General features: G+C 38.1%; 2 protein-coding genes across 6 annotated transcripts in view; one reads left to right on the top strand and one right to left on the bottom strand.

Annotated features, from left to right (window-relative positions):
- Positions 1-934: 934 nt before the first annotated feature.
- RPS24 (ribosomal protein S24) lies at positions 935-7,104 on the bottom strand. Of its 2 annotated transcripts, none has more exons than XM_082311248.1 (6): positions 6,762-7,007; positions 6,203-6,268; positions 5,636-5,845; positions 5,041-5,151; positions 1,951-1,986; positions 935-1,092 (listed from the first exon to the last, which is right to left on the bottom strand). In XM_082311248.1, the coding sequence occupies exons 2-5, from the start codon at positions 6,233-6,235 to the stop codon at positions 1,984-1,986; spliced, it is 357 nt and encodes a 118-aa protein (XP_082167374.1). In that variant the 5' UTR covers positions 6,236-6,268; positions 6,762-7,007; the 3' UTR covers positions 935-1,092; positions 1,951-1,983. The 2 variants fall into 2 exon arrangements, with proteins under 2 accessions (XP_082167374.1, XP_082167373.1); XM_082311247.1 differs by lacking the exon at positions 6,762-7,007 and adding an exon at positions 7,032-7,104 and having other exon boundaries at positions 940-1,092.
- Positions 7,105-7,162: 58 nt separating this feature from the next.
- Positions 7,163-24,085, top strand: part of POLR3A (RNA polymerase III subunit A) — a 38,726-nt gene continuing 21,803 nt past the window's right edge. For all 4 annotated transcript variants that reach the window (XM_082311245.1, XM_082311244.1, XM_082311243.1 and 1 more), the window contains exons 1-17: positions 7,163-7,767; positions 8,277-8,412; positions 8,940-9,077; positions 9,608-9,779; positions 11,108-11,262; positions 12,230-12,469; positions 13,439-13,601; positions 13,799-13,935; positions 14,501-14,604; positions 15,408-15,549; positions 16,079-16,219; positions 17,448-17,517; positions 18,227-18,354; positions 19,881-20,019; positions 22,030-22,194; positions 22,473-22,645; positions 23,021-23,132. In XM_082311245.1, the coding sequence (XP_082167371.1) occupies positions 7,724-7,767; positions 8,277-8,412; positions 8,940-9,077; positions 9,608-9,779; positions 11,108-11,262; positions 12,230-12,469; positions 13,439-13,601; positions 13,799-13,935; positions 14,501-14,604; positions 15,408-15,549; positions 16,079-16,219; positions 17,448-17,517; positions 18,227-18,354; positions 19,881-20,019; positions 22,030-22,194; positions 22,473-22,645; positions 23,021-23,132 (2,359 nt within the window). In that variant the 5' untranslated portion in view covers positions 7,163-7,723. The remainder of the gene's footprint in view (positions 7,768-8,276; positions 8,413-8,939; positions 9,078-9,607; positions 9,780-11,107; positions 11,263-12,229; positions 12,470-13,438; positions 13,602-13,798; positions 13,936-14,500; positions 14,605-15,407; positions 15,550-16,078; positions 16,220-17,447; positions 17,518-18,226; positions 18,355-19,880; positions 20,020-22,029; positions 22,195-22,472; positions 22,646-23,020; positions 23,133-24,085) is intronic.

Raw genomic sequence — 24,085 nt, 5'->3', positions numbered from 1 at the left:
ACTAACCTCAATAAAGGCAGAAACACTGTAACATGAGGTACAGAAAATTTACTGTACAGCTAAGAGTGCAAGGCTGCTGGATGCAGACAATAGCAACCCCACTAGTTCAAGACTCACACTGAAGGTACAAGAACAGACATAAAGTACTTTATCTATACTTACCAGATCTTATATGGAAGTTATTAGGACAACAGCATCCCCTTCCAACCACTTTAACAACTAACTATAGGGTTGTTGGTTTTCCCCCCAAATACTAAAAATGCCTTACCTGTGTTAAAATATGCTGCCTCAGTACAAAGGCAGTACAATTTAAAAATACTGTACTTACTTAGATAAGAAACAAGTCAGAGCCTTATCAGCATGGCTGCTAGAGCTGCCCAGTCTGTTTCAGTCCTATTTAAAGTACAAAACTTCTATTTCCTTGCTACTCAAAACACCTGTACCAGACCACCCACGCTTCTAGCATAGAGCATGCCTCATCCAGCCACTAATCCAATCTTAACTGACTCCTTTAACACTACCAGACGAAAAATTAGGGGTGTACTACACAGTTTGCAGACCAGAGACAGACCCCATAGCCTGTCCTGACAACTCAGGAATAAAAGACAAGTCCTGCCTTACTCCATTAGCAAAAATCTTAACTGTGGAAGTATGCAGCTCTGAATATCTCTTGTCTACATGTTTTGTTCTCCCTTCAGCTATATTTACAGGTCTATATAACATAGGCAGTCAAACAACATCATCTTAAAAGGACTTTCCAAAACAGGTTGAACACCAGATGACAAAGGCATGCCTACCTCCATGAACTAGCGCTGCCTGCTTGGAATTAGGTTACCCTACTATCCATAGAAAGCTGTGATTCACTTCAAATTGATACTCAAAACAAGACTTGTTTAATTATGAAAACATTTTAATTCAGTGCAAACAGTGCACCAATCTTGAATTTCTCAAACTTTACAAAATGGTAGCTATCAAATCAAAACTAAAGGGCAAACCAGCATTTTATTGACATAGTTTATTTGATGTTAAAGTCAGATGAGCAGCTTCTTTCCAGAATAATTATTTCTATACCTCTTCATAGAATAATGTAGCCTGTAAAGGAAAAGATAGATCAGTGCCACATGATTAAAACAACTTTTATACTCATACCTTTATAGAGCCTGAAAAACTGGTTCCCAAACAAGTCAGGTGAACCACACTGCCTTTCTTAGAAGAATATAAGGTTCAAAATTTCACAGTACTGTCATGAGAATAAATGATTACACAATTTCTGTAGAAGAGCTCCACAAGCTACAATTGCATTACCAGTTTCCTGCTTAAGCCATTACACTCGCTACATCAGCTCCCAGACAGACTGTTTAAGTTGCTTTACAATGAGTCTATTCAGACCATTTGTAATAAAACCGGAGTTTTGTCTGTAACAGTTACTGCCCACAGCACATCCAATTCACTTATGTTTCTGCAGCAAAGGTATAGAAATATAGTCTAGGACTTGTCTAAAAGAGTATCAGGCTTGTTTATAAGGAATTTACTTAAAAGAAGTATCTATAAGAACACAACAGAAATTCATCCTCAACACAGAAAGCATACTACTTCATTCAAGACAATAAAAACCAAGGTGTACTATCCTCTCCTTAGCATATCTATAAAAGGAAAAATGTAAGCCTCGTTTACCATAAGACTAAATAATCAACAGTTTTAGCAACAGTAAGTCTGAACCGCCTGATTTATTATTTCAGTCTTTATACTAATCAGGTAGTTCATGTAAGCCGAAGACACATAAATTAGCAACTCAATAGTAAGCACAACAGTGTCTCAGTCAAACTCTTGCACTGGGTTCTACATCAGCACAGTACTATGGTCTTTGCTTAAATCAACATTAGACCTACGTCATCGTAATGACTACAGGCTACTGAATGTCTACCATTACAAAGTGTTCTAAAGCCATACCTGTTATCCATTTTCCACCTGAAGTATGTTCATTTACTGAAAAAGAAAAAGCATTAATTAGTAAGAGAACAGTTTGATCAAGGTTCTGCTATTGTAGAAGATGGAGCTTTGAGGCTTTTTACTGATGTTCACAATGTGCTTTTTCTCAATTACCACAATGAAATGTGATACAAAAACCTCAGTGTTTTGACTACTGTAGAAGCTGAAGACTTAGATTTCATGAATTCCCTCTACTCAAATGGGACCTAACAATAACTGTTTAGAGCTTAAGTAATACTCGGAATGCAATTGCATGTTCAATTATACCTACAGGCTACAACAGCTTAAAGTGCCTATCCATCCACACTTCTGTTTGATCAAGTTTTTTAAAAAGACATTTGTTTGGAAGGCTCACATGTCAAAGGCTGTCACAACTACAGTTGTGACATTAAAAGGTAGGGTGGGGGTTTTTATATTTGCTCTGAATGCAAATACTAGGTAAGGGGCATCCACATATACTTGTTGCAAACTTTTATGTGAGCTCAGCTAACTACAGAGCTACAGAATATATTAAATAACACAAACTACTTTAAAATACTTCTCTTGAAACTGCAGGGAAAACAGAATGGGATTTTTCTGAAGGAGTGAGAAGTGAAAGGAAGCACCAAAGAAAACTTTTAACAGTCAGACATCAGCATAGTTGATGTCTGACTTAAAAGTTCAAGAAAAACTATTCAAGTATGATTCACCATTTCAATAGTTTTCATGACTACATGGTTCATAACTCTTAGAACAATACCGACTTCCCTGAAAATATCTCAGAATCAAATGCCTACACATTTCTGAGATAAACAGTTTTCACAGATTGTGTAGGTAGACTCCAAAACATATTCTAGGACTCCTATTAAAAATTCCCACATGGCTGTGATGAAGGATGTTGAACCATGCCACACGATTATGTTTAACATGCATTTTTCAAGACAAAGCCTTAAGACACAAGTGTATTCCGCAAGCTTTTTTCTGTGATGTAGCACAGAACTCTTCTCAACAAAGTTTTCCAGAAAGCACATAAATTAATTTGTCTTTAGTTTAAGTCTAATGTGAGGACACAAAGACTAACAAAACTGGTGAACAAGTAAGATCTAACCCATGCTTACTTATCAACTAAAAGATAATTCTAAAAGATACTAAAAACCTCTAATCCAAAACACGGTTCACCTACTATTGAGATTACATGCTAGTTTGAGAAGCACTCGATACAGAAGTCACATCTGCTATATAATTATCACAGCACACAATCCTGGTCTTGATTTCTAAAGCGTTTATATGCTTTAAAAGAATTTCTATGAACTGGACAGCTTTAGTAATTCAAGTGACAGTCATTTAACCATCTTTTATGAACACTCAGTAACAGCTACCTTCAAGCGCAAAATTCTTGAAGGGAAGTTCATCCATAATACTGGTATCAGTGCAACACTAAGTGACTCCTTTGACCTTCACAAGAGGGTGTATGTTAGTGTTTCTACTATACCAAATGCTAATTTGTACTGTTACACTGTAAACAATTGTAGGCCTTCATTATTAAAACAACATTAAAGCAGAAAGCAAAAGGGCTCCAAGTCTTATCTAGTAGTTCACAGCAACACTGGTTTATTTCCATCCAATGAAAACAAGAACTTCACTTACACAGTAAATTTCACAGAGCAACCAGTGTGATTTGTGTCCTAACTTGGAATACTGCAGGGCAATAGTTAAATACAGTTTAATACTGACAACTATGTCATTTCCAACCACCATCTCAAAAAGCACAAAGCTGTGATGTGACTTAAGTTTTTGTAAAGATGCACAACTACTTTCACACAAAGGTCAACTTACACATGCAATTACATTGTACTACCTTGAATCAGAACCTGGAGTGTTTTGAACCAATGCCTCAAACCAGTAGCATTGAGTTTGATTTCTTCTCATTTGGAATTCCTTATTTTAATGTTGTTTTACTAGTTTCAAAAATCTTGTTCACTATTAGCCAAATTTTATTTCTAAGGCACATGACAAAGTTCATTATGTAGTTATCTGAACCCTTACAGGACAGAAGCAAGTTTAAAACAAACATGCATGCATGCAAGGCAGTACAGTGCTTCAATTAGAAGAATGGACACGTTTCAGTGATGTGTAATTCAGTCACCACATCCATGCTTGTTTTCAGTACCTGCTAGATACTTCATTTCTGATGAAGAATTCCAAGAAAGTAGAAAAAAGCAAAAGTGAAGATTACTAAAGTTCAAGATGTTAAAGCACTTTAGCAGCTAGAGCTAAGTGTCAAAACCCATCGCCCTATCTTCTCTTCTTAAAACACTTGAAAAAACCACTTAGCTGCACAGCTTACTCATTATCTTTTAGAAGGCAAAAAGCTGCTACAGAAGATGACTGCCTTCACCACACCCACACTATTCACACCCTCAGTTTTGGTGTGTTTTTTTGTTTAATGATAGAGGAAGTCTGTCTCCCTCCGAGCTGCACACCTGACAAGCTTGTATCAAGTTCCAGCCACAGCATAAGCAGCTCCCACCAGAGGAAACAAGACCACTATCTTGGGAATCAGTCACTTAAAAGCAGGATAAAGCAGGTATTCTACCTTGTTTCTATTTACACACTGCCCTCACTGCCTACACCACCACACATCCTTAAGAAAATCTCCTCTATAAATAACACCATAAATAACAGTAACTTGGTGGAGTAAGCATTAGATATTTAGCTAGTCTGAGTAACAAGTGTTAAGAATATCTAATTTATACATTGCAAGGCTGAGTTATGAGATTAGAGCAATACTGTTAGATCTACAAAAGTTTAACTTTAGTTCAAGTGACATGTAGAAAAGGATCATTTAAGAAGCATTGTTTTACATTGTATCAGCTAAGTTGCAGCAGTGAGGAGCAAAACTAAGCTACTGAGCTGCTAAGAAGCTATACAACACCACACAGATTACCTTCTGTTATCCAGCAGAACAGGTGAAAGAAACGGAAGAAAAATAATGTTATTCTGTTGAAGAATTTCTAATCAACATTTCAAAGGCAACATGCTCACTCTAGCTTACAGATATTCTCATCCTACCTTCTTGCCAGCACCAACATTTGCCTTGGCTGTGCCCCTGACTTTCTTCATTCTGTTCTTACGCTCCTTTCGCTGCTTCCTAGAAGTCTTCTTCTTTTCATACAAGCCATGCTATTAAAAAAGAGTTAAAGTTGCATTTAACTTTGTTTCACTGATAGTAATGTCTGAATTTAAGTTTTACTATTTCTGGACTCTTCAAATACCGTTTAAATTTGAAATATTAGTTAAGTAGTGAGACAAGTTCACTAGTCAATGAACAATTCAACGCAGAATATAAGCACTGAAGTAACATATGTATCAGTCTTATCTCTTATACTTCTTTAAGACCTTTAATAGTGGTTAGTTATCTATTAATGCTAAACATCACTGGTAACATCAATTTTGCCTTCGCAATTCCCCTATAATAAACAACAAAAAAAAACTTAGCCTCTTTTGCAAATGCAGAAGCTAGCCTATACTATTTTAAGACCTCTTATATAACTAAGTACACCAACAGTACTTTCTTAAAACTTTAGCTTTTGTACATGTAAATCATCAACCACTAATCACTTCAAATCCGTCCTAATTGTTTTCAAGTCACCAGAAAACAACCTACCCTGGCAAGCCTGTGCTTTGGTTCGTTTTTCTTTGCATAGTCCAGAGAATCATAGATCATGCCAAAACCTGTTGTCTTGCCACCACCAAAGTGAGTTCTGAAGCCAAAGACGAAAATTACATCAGGGGTTGTCTTGTACATTTTTGCCAGCTTTTCCCTGATTTCTGTTTTGGGAACTGTGGCCTTCCCAGGATGAAGAACATCAATCACCTAAGAAGGAATTTTTACAAAGTGTAGAAAGGCAAAAGAAGGTCAACTTCCAGTACAACATTCACATGCTACAGTCCCACCATGAGCTTAACACTTAAACTAACCCACCTTAGCAAGAGAAAGTATTATTAATTCAATACAGAAGTGTTCATAAGTTTCCTGCTTCAAAAGACAACACAGCTCACTACCTCACCATCAAGATTTACCTTCACCATACATCAATGCATTTAAATCTACAAGTGCTTACAATAAGAGCTCTGAAGGTTTTCAGGGTCCCTTAATTATAGTGGCTAGAGAACACATGCAGCCCAGAACCAACAGACAAATAATTAAAGGCAATTTTGTGTATTCTTTTACCATCTGCTTGCGCTGAAGCAGTCTGTTTGTCATGAACTTCCTGGTTCTGATGGTCACTGTGTCATTCTGCAAAAGAAGATACAAAAAAGTAAGACAAAACAATAGTGACATGTATAACCTAAACATAATAAATATATAAATAATGCATGGTATAGCAACAGTCTGTAGTCTCTCAAATGCTGACAGTGAACTCATAACCTAAGTGGACTGGTCCTGGGCTACAGATAACATCCCTATAAAGTACACTTCAACATGTACTTTTGAGTACACACCAACTGATAACAGACTCACCCTCAGTGTCCAAACAACGCAGCAACATACATACCTCCACCATTCTGAAAAGCTGAAACACCTTTCAATGAGCTACATGGATTACAAGCCCAAGCACTACAACAGCATGACACAAGTTTCCTGAGCAAACCTACGTGTTACTGCTTCACTAATGCTCTCAGACAAGAACAGCCACGAGACTAATAGCTGAGTACGTCACCAGCACCCCTTTAACACCTCAGAAAAAGTACAATGCTACGCTACTATTAAAGCCTAGGTCTCCTCTTACCGACCAGCAGCATGGCGACAGAGCAGGCCACGCACATGCCCCGGCCCACACCTCGAGGCTCGCCGCTACCAACCGGCACCGACGCGCCGCGCCGGGCCGCAGAAGCCCCAGCTCGGAACAGGAGGACAAACCCCCACTCCGCTTCCGCCATACCCCCGCAGCCCGCTACAGGCAGGCTAGCCCGCCGGGGCGCGGCAGCTCGGGACCCGGCGGGGGGCAGGATGGCAGCAGCACAGGGCGGATTGCCGCGTACCAGCAGCGGACACTCACCATCTTGGCGGCGGCCTCCCTGCCCGCGAGCGAGAAAAGGAAGGGGAAGCTCCCCGCAGCCAATCAAAAGACAGCGCAGGGGTCCTTCGTGCCGGGGCGGAGCCGCGCGTAGGGGTGGCCCTCCCAGAGCCGGACCCGCAGGGAGGCGGCAGGGGTGGCTACTGCGTGCCTGCTGGGCAGGCTGGGGGCGGCTGCCTCCGCTGCAGGCGCGGCGGCCGTGGCGTGGCGACCGAACTGCCCGGCTGCATGCTGCAGGTTTTGCTCTCCCGCCCCGCCGCCCTGTCTTGCTCCCGGTGACCGGGGCCTGGGCCAGGGCTGCTGTGGGGAAACTGAAGGCAGAGCCGTGAAGTGAGCTGTGCGGCAGGGTTCCCGGCACCCGGGGGAGCAGTGGTGCTTGGATTGTAGCAGTACCATGGTCGGCAACGCAGCGCCCGTGGGCTCTGAGAGCGCTGCTTGTCAGCGTGAGAGGCCGTGAGGAGCGGCCGGGCGGAGGGGCGCTGCTGGCAGGGGCGAGCCTGGGAGACCGCCCCCGGAGGACCACCGTTGTGCCCCAGCAGAGGGCGCTGCAGGCGGAGGCCGCTCTGCGCCGCCGCCTCTCTGCGCCGCCGTGTGGGCGGGCTCCGCGCCGCCGCGTGCATCCCGCCGGACGCTGAGGGGCGGCCGCCGCCGGTCCCCCCGCCGCCGCCGCCGCCATGGTGAAGGAGCAGTTCAGGGAGACGGATGTGGCCAAGAAAATGTGAGTGGGGCGGCCGCTGCGCCCCCCGGTGCGGCGGGGGGCTCCTGGGCGGCCGCTCCGCTGGCCGGCGCCCCGCGCCGAGGGAGCCGGCGTTGCCGCGGGGTGGTGCCGGTGGCTGTGGTGGCGAGCCGCAGCGATCCCAGGGTGCGGCACAGCCGCTACGAAGGGACCCGGGCAGAAGTTCAGTGTGCAGGGGAGGGAGGGCGGCTGACGGTACCGCTCGTCCCCTTGTAACAGCGCTGGCGTGGGCCCTGGTCGAGGTAGTGTGAGCAGCTGTAGGCTGCCCCGAGAACATCGATAAACCCCCACGTATAAACCACTACCTCACTGCAAAACAGCTCTATTTTTATAGTTATCCAAAAAGAACCTGTTTCAGCAATACTGGGAATCAACTTAGCCTTGTCTGCATTGCTTTTAAATACATATGTGTGTGCATGCCTGTAGTTACAGGCATTTCTGCATATATATTTGCATACATACATACATACATGTGAAATTTCTCGTCCTAGAAGCCACATCTGTTTTGGCATGAAATCTCCAGAAGAGATGCGTCAGCAAGCTCACATTCAAGTGGTTAGCAAAAACTTGTATAGTCAGGACAACCATCACTCTCCGCTGCAGTATGGAGTACTTGACCATCGCATGGTGAGAACCATTTTTTTTCCGAACTGTTTTTGTAGAATTACTTGAACTGGTTAAAAATAAATTGGGATGACTGAAATTTACTGCTCATCCAAAATATGTGCAAGTGTATCTCTACTTGAGTTGTGTAGACTGTCAGTTGCAGTGACAGCTGCTTTCTTCATGCTTTTGGATGGTTCGGGAGGGCATTCTTTTGAGGCAGGAGATGAGTTCTTTCTTGCTAGTTGTTGGGAGACCCAGAGATGTCCATCTGCAAAATACTATATTGTAGATTAGCGGGCTGTAGATCAGTTGCAAAAGCTGTATGAGGTAATGGCACTGGTATCAGTAGGGCCTGCATGTGAAAGACACTTTTCTTAAGGACTGGAGTGAATGTAATGCTGCTGATACGCTTCTGATGCTGGGAAAAAGGAGTAGGCGCTGAGGGTCTGCTGTCGGGATAGCTGACTAGCTTAAGTTGTATTTTCTATGTATTCAGTTGATCATGGCTAAATTTTTTTTTCTGTGTGTGTGTTTCCCTTCTCCCAAAGGGAACCAGTGAAAAAGACCGTCCCTGTGAAACCTGTGGAAAAAATCTAGCTGATTGTTTAGGACATTACGGGTATATTGACTTAGAACTGCCCTGTTTTCATGTTGGATACTTCAAAGCTGTGATAGGCATCTTACAGGTAAACACCATTATGATTTGTTATGAGTTTCTAGTCTAGATAAAGGAAACTATCAGAAAAGACGATGCTTGAAAGAGTAATTGAGAAGACCAAAATAAGGTTGTGTTATAAATTTTATCTTTATGCATCTTGTGTTTTGTAAAATAAATGTATTTAAATACTAGTCTTAGCAGTGTAAATACATGTTTTATATAATTTCAGACAGATTAATCCATTATTCCATTGAATTAAATGTATGCAGTATAACTTGCCTTTTAGGACTTCCCAGTAAATCAAAGCTCCGTTTGCTTTGTATCTGGATTTTTAAGATCCTGCAGAGCTTAAACAAGGATTTACCTCATTGACTGTATTTTTTTGTTCCACGTACTATTTTTTTTGTGTATTACAGCATATGAATTGGTCTTTCAACCAAGACCATTGTATTTCAGTCAAAAAACTGTCCTCTGTTGAAGAACTTAAGTTATAGTAGAAATATTACAACTCCGTATGTGTCTGTTAAACAACTGGGTTTATATACATTTACATTTAAGATGATCTGCAAAACCTGTTGCCGTATCATGCTGTCGGTGGAAGAAAAAAAGCAATTTTTGGATTACCTGAAGCGACCTGGCCTTACATATCTTCAGAAGAGAGGGCTAAAAAAGAAAGTGTCTGAAAAGTGCCGGAAGAAAAACACTTGTCCTTACTGTGGTGCCTTTAATGGTGAGTGTTGGCATTAGCAGTTAGTGGTAGTTATCTACTGTGATAGTTTTTACCTTGGTGGCTGTGATAAGCATCAAAATCTTGAATATCCTTGTCCATTCCACAGCTAATGAGTATTCTCTCTGCCCTTTATTAAGAATCAGGTAATTGCATTCTTACTGCCAAGTACATGCTTGTTCACATCTCATTTATGTGGATAGAGACATTGTCCTAGGTGCCTGTTTTGTTTCATGTGGTATCTCTTCATGGCACTAACCAATATTTGATACTTGAATAATGGCAAAAAGCAAAACAAAACAGTTTAACATGTTTTTAAAAATATTGGGGGCTATTGTCAGTGATCAACACCTTAACTTAGAAGCATTTGTAGACTATAAGTTTGATTTAACTTCATTTTTCATCATTATATTAAGTTATCTTTCTTAATATTAGATGTGTTTGTCCTCTAGGAGGGTATGTTCTGCAGTTTGGCTATATTTGAGCTGTGATGATCTTGCATTATACAGGAGTTTGTTCTTCAGGGCAAAGTATCTTGATAAGATTTCACATTTGTTTTTCAAAATATTTTTTAATGTGTTCTGATCAAGTGATACTGCTGTTAAAGGACAGTGTTGCAGATTCATAGTGGGTGGTTAATTCATAACTTAAAATTTTACGTTTTTAACTCATGAAAATTTTGGGTTGTTTGTTTCAATGATCAACAGCCTGAATAAATAGAGTGAGAGCTGCTTCATTACAAGTGTCACATATACATATAGGGGGCACAAACAATAGGCGTTTACAAAATTAACTGGTAGGTCAGCATACTTCAGAAAAAATAATTGAGTTTGGAAAGCACTTGTACTAGTCTGTGGAAGTCTTATGAATACCAGTTCATGACATGAAAATAGTTGTCAGATTGTTCTTACAATTCACTTTCAAAATTACTTTAGAAAATAGTGGGATGATATATAAATGGCACATCTTAGTCCTGTTTTTAGTGTGGGAACTTCTACTTTAAAAAAAAAATCTGCTGTGATTGAGGGGAAGCTGAATTAAAGTGTGGGCTAAACCACCTGCTTTCAGATTCGGAAGCCACATCATGATCTAGCCACACCAAGCCAGCCATACAAGGTGACATGACCTGATTCTCCTCTTTGTATTTTGTGAATTTAGGAAACTGGTTAATAAAGCTGATAAAGTTTTATTTTATTCTTGTGTTTACTGAAGATTTAACTAGTTTTGGAACTGTAGCTTACTCGTTTTAAGTTTTGTTTTGTTTTTATTTATTGGTGTTTTTGTTGTTATTGTTTAAAAAAACCCAACAACCCACATTTATTTGCTTGCAGGAACTGTGAAGAAGTGTGGTTTGTTGAAAATAATACATGAAAAGTACAAGACCAATAAGAAAGTGGTAGATCCAATAGTATCTACTTTTCTCCAGTCCTTTGAAACTGCCATAGAACATAACAAAGAAGTAGAGCCCTTACTGGGAAGAGCTCAGGTGAATTTTATTGCAACTTAAATTTTCTGCTAGTTTTTGTGCTTGAAATAAAACTCCTCAAAGGTTTCAGCGGCTTAAGCCTTGTGGTGAACCAAGACTTTCATACACTAAAAGATACTTCAAGAATGTTTGTATTTTTTGTAATAACGTTAACTTTGCAAAAATGAGAAATGTAATTTATTGGTATGTTCTGAAATATAGCTCTCTGTCTGTAAAGAAGGGGAATATTATTGGTGTGTGAATCTTCCATAAGCTAGAAAAGGGAGAAGAAAGGCCCATAGAAGCTCTGCATGTATGTGTAGATTTGCTGTAGCTCTGAGATTATTACAATACACAGATTTTTTTTTTTTTCCTTCAGAAAAACTTAATGTTGAGAAGGAGGGAGAAGACATAATTATCTAACCTTGTTGTTTCATTCAGCTTTGCATTGTGTGCAGCTTTGTTTCCTTCTGCTCTTTGAAATCTGGGAATATGCTGGGGTACATATTTAGAGAGAAAAAGTAATGAATATCTGGAGTTTCTTATACTGCATCAGTAGCTGTACTAAGAAGAGAGAAATGAGATTTAAAAAAAAAAAAACTCTAGAAAGTACTGTAATTCATGTTAGTTCCTACTAATAAAATGAATACAATGTACTGTAAGTTTGTTGTAAGACGTTTTGAGTTGCTTTGACAAGTAACTATGAAATACTCTGTTAACTGTTTAAAAAAAAAAAAAGAGTGGCATGATGAGAAGTAAACACTGATGTATATGGAAAAAAAAGAAAGGGAAGAAAATAGCAAGTTAGTACCTGAGACGCTAAAAGCACTGGTTCAGAATGAAACATAATTTTGTTTGCATTAATATTTTTTTTTTTGTTTGTCTTTTTAAAATACTCTATTTTTGAAAAACCAGTAAATGGGGGGGGGGGAGCATTGAAACGGTTACATGATGGCTTGTTCTCCCCTTTCTCCAATGGATTTTGTAGGAAAACTTAAATCCTTTAGTAGTGTTGAACCTCTTCAAAAGAATCCCAGCGGAAGATATCCCTCTGCTTCTAATGAACCCAGAAGCAGGTAAACCTTCAGACTTGATCCTCACGCGACTCTTAGTGCCTCCACTGTGTATCAGACCCTCTGTAGTGAGTGACTTGAAGTCTGGCACCAATGAAGATGACTTAACAATGAAACTGACAGAGATAATTTTCCTCAATGATGTAATAAAAAAGGTGAGTCATCCTTCAAGCTCTCGGAGACTGTTGGCTTTAAAAAGAGTTGTTTGGAATTGAATATAGCAAGTGGTTTTCCTTGTCTTAGTGCTTACAATCTAGCAAGCAGTCTGTACTGTACTGCTATGTCATTTGGGATTTTATTGAAAGAAATAGAGAAACTTGCTTCAAGTGGAGCTGGCTGACTGGCTGCTTGCAGTGTAGGACCTGCTGAAGATCTGCTGGTGGATCACGGGAAGTGGTTTTTTTGTTTGAGTTCTGGTCTGTAAACTCTCCTCTCTCTTCCCCACCCGCCACCTCCTGCCCCCATGACTATGACACTTTCTAAGTGGTAACTTACAACGAAAACGACATATCTATTGGTTTGTTGTTTTTTATTTTTTGTTTTTTTTTCATGTTGGCCTTCCTCTTTTTTTACTACATCTTTGTTCTTTCTTTATTCCACCATCTATTCTTAAGAAGTCAGGTTTCAGTTAGCATGCTTATCAAATTGAGACTAGAAGTAAATCGGACAATTCATCGTTTGTCTAGAAGAATAATTCCACCAGACTAATACTTTTCAGGCTTTCCAAAACTGGTCTTTTGTCAGGAAGACAAAATCAAGTGGACAATAACTCCCATGACTGAAAAATTATTAACTACTGGAGATTTTCCTGGCTATGAAGTTATATTAGCTTAACTTCAGTGGCTCGGGAAAAATATAATTTAAACAAATACATAGTTTGTGAGCATTTGTCCAAAGTCAGTGCTAGTCAAAAGAAATTTTTTGCTGTGTTCTCTTGTGAATGGCCTTATGCTATAGCAATATGCATCCTGTTATAAAGTTATCTCACACTTTTCATTCCAATGTATGAAGATTTTTTAACATTCTTTTCGAAAGAAGTGTTGTACTCATATCAGAAAAATTCTTTGCTACTTTAATATGTGTTGTTATATTTATTTGCTGAACTGTATGACCATTTTATTTAGCATAGGATATCAGGAGCAAAAACACAGATGATTATGGAAGACTGGGACTTTCTTCAACTGCAGTGTGCCCTGTACATTAACAGTGAGCTCTCGGGGATTCCTCTCAACATGGCACCTAAGAAATGGACCAGAGGTTTTGTTCAGAGACTTAAGGGAAAGCAAGGTTTGTGTAAAAAGTTGTTTATAATTATACTGTTTTAATTAAGCCACAAATATTTGCTATTCCAAAGCATCTCTCTGCTACTATTGTCCTGTGCTTCAGTGATGTACCTTGAAAGATTTTCTGATGTGCTGTCTTAACAGATACAATTTTGAAAACAGCTTTTGTATGGAAGACTTTTCACTTGCTTATTTTGTTAGGTCGCTTTAGAGGCAATCTGTCTGGAAAGCGAGTGGATTTCTCTGGCAGAACAGTCATTTCACCTGATCCTAACTTAAGAATAGATGAAGTAGCAGTGCCTATTCATGTTGCTAAAATACTAACTTTTCCTGAAAAGGTAAGTAGTGTAGAACGAAAACCTTTTCTATGCTTTTTTTTTTTTTTTTTTTTTTTTTTAACCAGACATCAGTGTTGTCCTCCTTTATAGCCTTACTATAAAAGGGAGTGAATGTATTGCTTTTATGTTCAAAATGTCATTCAGTGATGCTTTGCCAGGTCTGTTGCTGCTGGTAAATGAAGGCTGTGCTATCAGATATATGGAAGTACTGTGAAGGCACATGGCGTAAGGAGTGACATATCAAGAAAGAAGAGTTTTGTTTGATATTTTTTTGAACTCATACATAGCTTCACATGTTTGGTGCATCTGTCTAAGGAGTGGTTGGGTATTTTTATTTCTGAATTTACTTCCCAGATTTTTAATTTAATTTCACTCTAATGCTCTGCTCTAAGATCGGCTTACATTTTCCTCCTCTGTTCTCTCCTGCCTGTTCCCTTCAGCAGCTGGAGGCTGTGAGGGAGATTGTCAGTTGAGCGTAAAATTTGAAAACAAAAAAGCCACCACCAAAAACAAGAGGTCCTGAAACGTGTTTCATTTGTTTCTGATTGAAGTCTTTATGCAACAGGTGAACAAAGCGAATATTAATTTTATGAGGAAACTTGTCCGTAATGGTCCTGATGTTCATCCTGGAGCCAACTTCATACAGCAAAGGCACACACAGATGAAAAGGTATCATGCTTATCTGTAATGATTCACTTTTTATCTTTCCCCGTCAACTTGTTCTTACTGCTGTGTGAAAACAGTTATACCTACAGGCACTGAAGTTTATTTTTAGAATCTTTCATAAAGGGCAGTAACAAAAAAATTGTCATTATCTCCTCAGGTTTAGTGTACAATTTCTAGATAATCTGTTGGATTTAAACTTAACTGTACATACTGGTGATGGTGAACTGCAATTAGATTTTTTTTTTTTTTTTTTTTTTAATGACTGAGTCTCTCTTATTTGGAATAGAGGGTGTAGTATCGAGATAAATGAAAACAAGCAGTTTTGGGCGCGTTGTACTGGCTGTTTTCATGGGTGAGCTAATCTGCAGTCAGTTTATGGGTAGTAAGAAATGATAGTATATGAGTGAAACCCCCTATACTCCCTGATACAACTGAAGCAACTTCTTTATTTTTATAAATAGACTTTTTTCTTACTTGTTTTACTAATAACTAGCTTTGTTAACTAATGTCACAAATACATTGATTATTTAAAATAGCAGCAAGGCTGATGTTTAATGAAGCAATCCACACCAGTTTTGTCTTCTAGTTATTGTAAAACAAATACTCCAACATTTAATGGAAGAATTTATTTATTTATTTATTTATTTAAATAATAATAATAAAAATAATAATTTTTTTAAAAATAAATATATTTATTTATTTTAATTATTTATTTAATGTATTATAAACACAGAATTTATTTTCAGTTGTCTTTACATCTTTATGACTTTATTTCTTCTGACTCCATTGTTACGTGTTTCTGTAAGGTTTTTGAAATATGGAAACCGAGAAAAGATGGCCCAGGAGCTGAAGTTTGGTGATATTGTGGAGCGACATCTTATAGATGGTGACATAGTCCTGTTTAATCGCCAACCCTCTCTTCATAAGCTGAGCATCATGGCTCACATTGTAAGTGCACACACAGCCTAACATACGGGTAGTGCATCCCTGAATATTAGGTGGTTTCCCTTTGCTGGTGTTTATCTCTTGCACACACAAAAATAAACAGCTTCTTCTGAAACACTGCATGGGAATGAGCATGAATACAGTGCAGTGGTGCTTTTGCATGGGAACTGATGTGTAACTGGGCAGTATGCTGTCTGGACAATTCTGTTAATAGCCATAATTGACCTTGGTATCTGTTCTTGCATAAGCATTTCATTTTGGTAGAGTTGGTGTGATCTCTACAAAGCATTCTGTTTTCTGTGCTTTGTATAAATTCTTAATAATGAAAGTTATTAGCTACATTTGTATATTATAACCTGAGTACAATTTCTGTCAGTTCCTGGTTGAGTTAAAACCTGTAATCAGAAATTTTGACTTCATGTCTGTAATAAAAAGAAAGCATAAAGCCTACAAGGAAGCACTCGGGCATGGCGGTTCATCTTATAGCATGCTTGACTGCATGTGCATCTTTCTTTTTTTTTTTTTTTTTCAGGCTAGAGTAAAACCTCATAGGACATTCAGATTTAATGAATGTGTCTGTACACCATACAATGCAGACTTTGATGGAGATGAGATGAACCTTCACCTTCCTCAGACAGAAGAAGCAAAAGCAGAAGCGCTTGTTTTAATGGGGGTACGTAGGTCATGTTGGGGTTGGGATTTTGCTAGTGACAGATGGGCTGAGCCCCATATTTCTTAACTTGCATGTGAAATCTGAAATATCAGGATTCCTGGGTATGGATAACGTGTGACTGTGAAGCTGCCTGAAAACTCTGCAAAAGGGAATGTAGATAAATTAGGACTGTTATGCAACGGTAGTCTAATAGACTTATATTTAGCATCCGTGGAAAATTGAGTGGTTTTAAGTAAGTAGATGTCATTAGTATGTTTCTGCCTGACTGTCCATAGTGATGGCTACCAAAATAGGGTGGCTCTGTTACCAAACAGATACATTGCATTCTGGTCTGACAGCCCATCAACTGCAGGCGGTCAGACCAACTGGAAATGAGGCAGCAATAGTGTGTACTGGAGAAGGCAGTTTACCAGAGAAGGCAGGAGACAGTAGGCTCTTAGGGGGAAAAAAGGAAGAAGGGAAGGTAGATAAAGAGGGGTCTGATGATTGCAGGCATTGATCTGTGGTGTGAAAGTAGAGTCAGTAGCAACAATTTGAGGATTTTCCAGTACATTGCTCCTTTAGGGTGACTGAATGCCACTGCTACTGCAGATGTACCAATGCACCTGTTGGCTGCAGTGTGTATTGGCTTGCTGAACTGATTTGGGAGCTTAAAAAGAAAACACACACACACCCCAAGTGTGTGATTTAGGTTTGTGTGGGCCTGTGAACACTTCAGGCAAAACTGTGCTGCATAGGTGGGGGTGATTAATTGGAGCAGTAGTATGAGTAAGGCATAAGAAAACGGGGCTAGTGGAAGTGGCTAGCTTGATTATTACACATCAGTAGGGATCACACAAATTGAAATACTAGCTCCCTGTGGCGAGTATAACCTCTTTTGTCCCTTCTCAGATTCTCAAAGCTAGCTTGTCTTCCCTTCCCTGTCCCATTTGAACAGTAACCTACCAAACACATCAGGTTGATTGCAACTTCTGCTTTGGAAAGAGAATATGTAATTTCCAGTAACTGTTCTCAAATTATTCCTTAACTGTCATAGATTTGCATGGACTGTAGTGAAACTTCTAATTTATTTTTTCTATCTTTTTGAAGGCAGCTGTACTTTGATTTAGAATAAGCTTTTACCATTTTTGCTAAAATAACTGTCTTAAATGGTATGTTTCCTTCTGAATAACAAATGAAGTATCAGTGTCTTCAAATGCATAATTTTTTTGTTTCTTGTGTCATACAGACTAAAGCAAACTTGGTTACACCAAGAAATGGAGAACCTCTCATTGCTGCTATTCAGGATTTCCTCACAGGTGTGTATATAAGCTTATTTTAGAGCTGTGTGATTTAACAGTTGTTCCTTCAAAATCACTTCTCTCTTCCAGAATTTTTCTGTATTAATTAAAAAATTTCTCCTTTCACAAGTCAAAGTGACATTAGGAAGTAAGGCCATTGTTAGTCTGAAATGTAACGATGTCCTCAGAATCTCTTCTGATACTGTCTACCTTTGTAGGTGTAATTCTTATTACCTTTGTGTATGTTTTGCAGTGTTTCTCTGGCAAAGAAAATGAATGTTTGGGATCTTTGTATGCATTAGGTAAACAATGTAAACAGCTTATGATTATGGTAGAGAAGCTGAATTCATTAGTCAAAAATTAGTTTTAACCTACAGTAAGTACCTTCAAGTTTGCTTAATTCTTTGGGAAATGTCCAATGGATGTAAGGAAGAAAGCATACAAAAATTAATGCCAGGGCCTTATTTTTACTTATGGGATAGAGTCTGAGAGGGAGAATAGATCACAGAAATGCACTGTTTTTAATTTTTAGAAATTTGAGGGTGGAGCAATTAAAGAAAAAATAATTCTGGCAAGGATTTACAACTGAAGCTGCCTAAACTGTTGTCATTTTGCATAGTAAGTAGGTACTAGTATTAGAATGAAATCATTGATACTGAATATGCAGCGGCTTTTAAAAGTTAATCTTATTTTAGTCTGTCACATTAATAATGTTTTTACATTCTAGGTGCCTATCTTCTTACATTAAAAGATACTTTTTTTGATCGAGCCAAAGCCTGCCAAATTATTGCTTCTATCCTGGTTGGCAAGGATGAAAAGATTAAAGTTCGTCTTCCACCTCCAGCAATTCTGAAGGTGTGTCAAAGTATTTTTTTTTTTTAATGTTACTAAGATTTTCCTCTGTTGTGTGTTCTTGACCCATGGTGATGCTCTCAGCAGAGACAGTTCTTGTTTTCTCTGATGTTAGTTTTGTATGAGACTTTGTATTTGTAAAGTGTCAAGTGCAAGGATCAGATTTCAGGGTCAAAGATATGCCAAAGTTGTTTGATGGTTCCTGATGCTGAACAGAGTCAACCTTGGATGGTGCAGGCCAGACGCAGGGTTCAAACGTAGCTTTGCTGCTATCCTACTACTGTGAGACAGAATACTTGGCTACTGATGGTCAGTAGAAGATAGATCGATCTTAGTAATGTCACTGTTACTGGCTGTGCAGACTAATATGGTGCTAAGTGGAGAAACTATGTTATTCCTTGAATGCTCTCAATTAACATCCTGAAATGCTCATCAGTTCTAGGTTTCAGTATCCCAAATTTAGGAGATGTTAAACCTGGGAAATAGTATGCTTTAGTTGTTAACCTGGCAATGTGTTAAAGATTAAAGAGGATGAGAGCTATGTGATTTTTTGTTTGTTTCGTTTTTTGTTTGGGGCTTGGTTTTTTTTTTGTTGTTGTTACATCACGTACACAAAATATTTATTAGGAAGGGCAGAGTATTTGTGTATTTTTCACAAACTTGGAAGAGAGCTGTAGCATCATTTATTAGATTAGGGTCTGTTAGGCCTTCATTCACATCCTTTTAAGGGTGTCTGTATTTGATTAATTTTGTATTTGAGGCAAACAGTATTGTTTGAGGAGAGTCTGGTACATTTTCAAATTTGTTAAATACTAAGTATTAGTGTATACTCTTCTTTTATACTCTTTATTTAATTTCAAAACTATAAGTGTAACATTAAGGAAATTCAGCAAGTGAAATTGAAATACTAGTGAATAATACTAATTTACGGTAAGGTCAGAGCATTTATGGGCAGTATCTAATGTGAATTTTACAAATTTATATGAACTTTTGCTAATAGCTAAGAGCAGTGATTCTTTGACTGCTTCTGTCACTCCAAATGAATAATTTTAGCACTAGCTGTGAGTTAGTTATGTTTAACTACAGCTGAGCAGAGTACACAATTATATGAATCTTTAACCTCCTAAAAATTTAAACCAAAGGCACTCTATAAAGAAGGAATTATAAATGTTGTGACCTCTTTGGGAAGTGAAATCACAGCAGCATCTTTTTTTTTTTTTTTTTTTTTTTTCTCCTAATTGGAAAGGGAAACATGACAGTAAGAGGGAGCAATAGAGCATGTTTCTCTAAATGCATGCACATACCCTTATGTAATGGGTAACCATTCAGCAGTTGGCGTTTTTGTACCCGTAAAAGTACGTAATACTTCCCTATTCCAAGGAATGCTACTATGCACTTCTACAAGTATAGTTCAGTATAGAAAGCTTCTGTATAGAAAACAATTTTACAATTAAATTCTTGCTTGCTGTTTTACTGTAGTTGTAGCATAAACTCTGTAATCCTAATTCTTGTCCTTTTGTTTCTCTAAGCCTGTAACACTCTGGACAGGAAAACAGGTTTTCAGCCTCATTCTCAAACCCAGTGATGATTGTCCTGTAAAAGCCAATCTACGAACCAAGGGCAAACAGTATTGTGGCAAAGGGGAAGACCTGTGTTACAATGATTCTTGTGAGTGACACTTCTAAGCTGTGTTTTGGAAGTCTTCAAAGAAATTGTAGCTATTGTTTTGTTGAGTTTGTTGCTGTTGAGCTCACTGTAGGAGTTAAAGCAGTATTTCACATAAGTATTCTTGAAATGAAAAATAAAATTATGCAGTTTTTCTCAAAAGTTGAAGTCATGCTGAACACCAAAGAAAAGACTTGAGTGTCTTCTTGTGATAAAATTTATTTTGTGTGATGCTAGGCTTGTTGTGATACTAACATAGTATTTGAAGGTGAGAGAGAGATAAAAGCAAAGAAGCTTAGGAAGTGATTGTGCAGAGGGCAAATGGAAAAATTTAATATCTGGAGTGGTGGTAGTGATACAGGGATTAGGAGTCAAACAGTGAAAGAAGTTAGGATATGTAGGGAATATAGTTATCCCTAGGATATCAAACTATATCCTTCCAGTTTGGGAAGTCAGAGTGGCAGATGGAATGCAAAGCATCAGGATTGAAGAGGCTGTAGGAGATGAGCAAGGCTTTGCTTGTTATTAATTTAACATAACAGCTGGTAAAGAACGTAAACAGTAACAGCTGGAAAAGAACTGGAGCAGGCAGGATAAACTTGGCTCCTTGCTGCTCAGAAGTGTGAGTTAAGGAACCTAGGGAGGAACCATTGATTTACAGTAATTCTGTCATGTAATGTTGATGTGAGAAAGAAGTTACTAATTAGGACTCAAATCCACTCTACACCAGACTCTGAGCGATTTCTTTAGAAGGTAGGACCACTCTGTGGTTGTGAAGTTGGTTATAAACATGGTGGCACAATTTTTTTCAGCCTCTGAGGAATGTGGAGTGAAAGGCAACAAAGCAATCCTGTTCACACTCATGTGAACATAGGCCATCTTCTTTGCTCTGCAGCCCTTGTCATTTAAGGAAGTATGAGAAGAATTTCGATTTTCTGAGTTCAACAGTAGCAGATGATGCAGAAAACTTTGGGATTTCATTGGTGGCTCTGTTCAGTTCTCTGAAAAAACTTCATTTCTGAAGCAACACTAATTCTCTTCAGAAAGTTCTCTGCAAATTCTCTGAAGTCTCAAGAAATCCTGGTATCATATTTTGATTGTATATACTAAGTAATGGAGCAGTGAATTCTGGTTCAAGAAGATGATTACCTAAATTCACATTGAAAATATTGAGCGTAAAGTACAGTGTACAAAGATCTACAGCGTTCTGCATAAAATGATTTAAATTGGATGCATCTACATATGCCAGTTCTTTGAAAGATGTGTAATGAAGTTGAGGATGAACATACATTGTACTGCTGTCATAGAAAATATGTCTAAAGTTCATGTACAGAAGATACTTTTTAATTGCTTAAAGGGTAAAGCTTATAAGGACAATTCAGTGCCTGAAATGGAAGGTCCCTGATGAAGCAAAAGGAAGTCATCTAAAAGAGGAAGTCTGTATAGGCCTACAGGCAAGATGGATGTCTTCATGATATGCTTGTAATTAAAGAGACACCTGACTCCAGTGTGTCTTTTAAATTTAATTTGTGCATCCAGGGGTGATTGAGTTGAACTGAATATCATAATCTTTGAATATGAGAACTGAAATTTTGTTGCTCTACTTTATAAATAAATAAATAAATAAATAACTTTGGTTTATTATGCATGATTGAGGACTTTATTTCTGGACGGATAAGATTTATTGAAGACTTTATTCTGATTAATGAAGCAAAGTTTCTTTTTAGATTTTTAATAAAAAGGATTATTCACAATGTTTCTCACAAGTCTTAAATTGGATACAGTTGCCTTTCGAAGGAGGAAGGGAAATAAATTTTAACTTAAGTTGGTAAGGTCAGGTTCTAGACTATTCCCCTTACTCATGCACTTCTCCAGATACATTAAATTTATGTCTTTAGGTTTTGTTCTTTTCATGAATAGAGCTTTTGTTTAAAAACCTACCCCATAACTGATTACTAGAGTTTAGGTAATCTTTTAGAAAAACAATGAATTCTTTTGCCTTTTTATATCTAGATGTCACAATTCAAAACAGTGAGTTAATGAGTGGCAGTATGGACAAAGGAACCTTAGGTTCAGGATCCAAGAACAACATCTTCTACATCTTGCTGAGAGACTGGGGACAGGTAGAAGCTGCAGATGCCATGTCACGACTAGCCAGACTTGCTCCTGTCTATCTTTGTAAGTAATGGGGGAAGTACATTTCCTTGTAGAATAGTATCTTAAAGCAGAAATACAGAGCAATCAAGCAAGATTTTTGCTTCAAATATGATGTACTATGCCTAAAAAAATAAGCTAGTTGTGAAGCTGACAGAAACAGTGAAACAACTGATTATGGTGGTCACGTGATGCGAGGAAAAAATAAAGTTCCTGATGATAATATTTCCTGGTTTTAATTTGTTTTCTCTATATGAGATTGAGCTATCAATATAATCTTTTCTTTTCTTTTATAATAATAGCTAATCGTGGCTTTTCAATTGGAATTGGTGATGTAACCCCTGGGCAGGGCCTGCTGAAAGCTAAGTACGAGCTCCTGAATGCTGGCTATAAGAAATGTGATGAGTATATTGAAGCTCTGAACACTGGCAAGCTACAGCAGCAGCCTGGTTGTACTGCAGAAGAGACACTAGAGGTAAAATCTTTAATTTAAATCACTATAAATTTAGAGTAGAGACTTCATGAATATATTCATGTAAATTGTGAAGTTCAAAGTTGTCTTCTGAAACCTTAGTTCAACGCTGAGTTTAGCTTAAGCTGGTGCTGCTCACAAAAGATGTTGTAATGTCCCTGGCTACCCCTGTCTTATCCCAACAAAGACTTCTTGTGCAGCGAACTGGAAAGTTATGCAAGTTAAAAGTTACACTTGTTTTACCCAAAGCAACATCGAGGTTTCTTTCTCTTTATTGTACTTTGAATTCCCTGTGACTACTGAAGGTATTGCTGGCAAGTGATAGAGTACTGTTTGTATTTTTAACAAATACTCAATCTCTGAAATCTTGGATTTCAGGCCTTAATCCTGAAAGAACTCTCTGTTATCAGAGATCACGCTGGCAGTGCCTGTCTCAGAGAACTGGACAAGAGCAACAGTCCCCTTATCATGGCTCTCTGTGGTTCTAAAGGTAGGGGTAGCTTAACCTTGGAAGTAGATTGCTCACTCCATCACTGTTCTCAGAATTACTTATTTTGTCTTTATAGCTTGTTTTATACAGTCAGTTGTTCAAGTATTAAATTCATGTCATATAGATTTGAAGTGACTCTTCTCAGAAAGTACAGGTTGGGTACAGTTAATTAAAAACAAGCTGATGGGCTAGTTTTTGTATCTTTAAATTTTTAGTACAAGTTAAAAAACATCCTATTGGAACTTTAGATGTTCTTAAGACTTAAATTAATTCATCAGTAAAAAGTTTTCAGTTGCATTTCTGACCTCAAGTATCTATATCACATAAAAAACTCAACTGGAAATGATATATTAAGAATTGGAACTAATATTTCAGCCATCTTCACAGCTTTGTTTCTGAAGGACCAGCTGCGTAGTAAATACTTGTTTTATATGCAAATTCTTATCTAAGCTTTCCTTTGTTTTCTATGAGAATTTGAAGAAATCACTCAACTCTTTGCCTTTATTTATCTGTCTCTAATAAATGGTAGAAAGCCTCAGGGTGACATTTTGTATTTCTGAAGAAATACTGAAATCTAAGAAGAAGGATATATTTAGTGTATAATTGGGGGGGGGGGGTGTCATTGTTTGCAAACATGTTCAGCAAATAAAACTTCTGAGTTAGTGACTTTAATTCTCTGGGACTTAATTTGTTCTAGGAATCTTGGTAGACACTGAACCCTTCATGAAAAATATTGTTAAAATATGTTTATTGAAGAAATTGTGAATCAAAATATGTAGGTTAGGATCATGGGTTGTATAAAACACAATCCATACTACAAAACAGGATAATATGAGGACTGTAGACAAATAGTGATGGCATGAATGTTTGTGACCCAAAGAAAAAAATTTTAAAAGTTATTAGCTATATCATAGACTAACTTAGTTGTCAGTCTCTGCATAAATGCTAAAATA

This window comes from Platalea leucorodia, assembly GCF_965183815.1.
Source record: "Platalea leucorodia genome assembly, chromosome: 4".
In the NCBI taxonomy this organism is placed as follows: domain Eukaryota; kingdom Metazoa; phylum Chordata; class Aves; order Pelecaniformes; family Threskiornithidae; genus Platalea; species Platalea leucorodia.
Note: the sequence above shows the minus strand (reverse complement) of the source record. Positions and strands in the feature narration are given on the sequence as shown.

Excerpts from the sequence above, each read along its gene's own strand:
- RPS24 (XM_082311247.1), bottom strand. Across the intron at positions 5,846-6,202 it reads TGCTTCAGCGCAAGCAGATG|GTGATTGATGTTCTTCATCC; the intron begins GTAAAAGAATAC and ends ATTCCTTCTTAG. Across the intron at positions 5,152-5,635 it reads CAAAGCACAGGCTTGCCAGG|CATGGCTTGTATGAAAAGAA; the intron begins GTAGGTTGTTTT and ends CTTTTTTAATAG.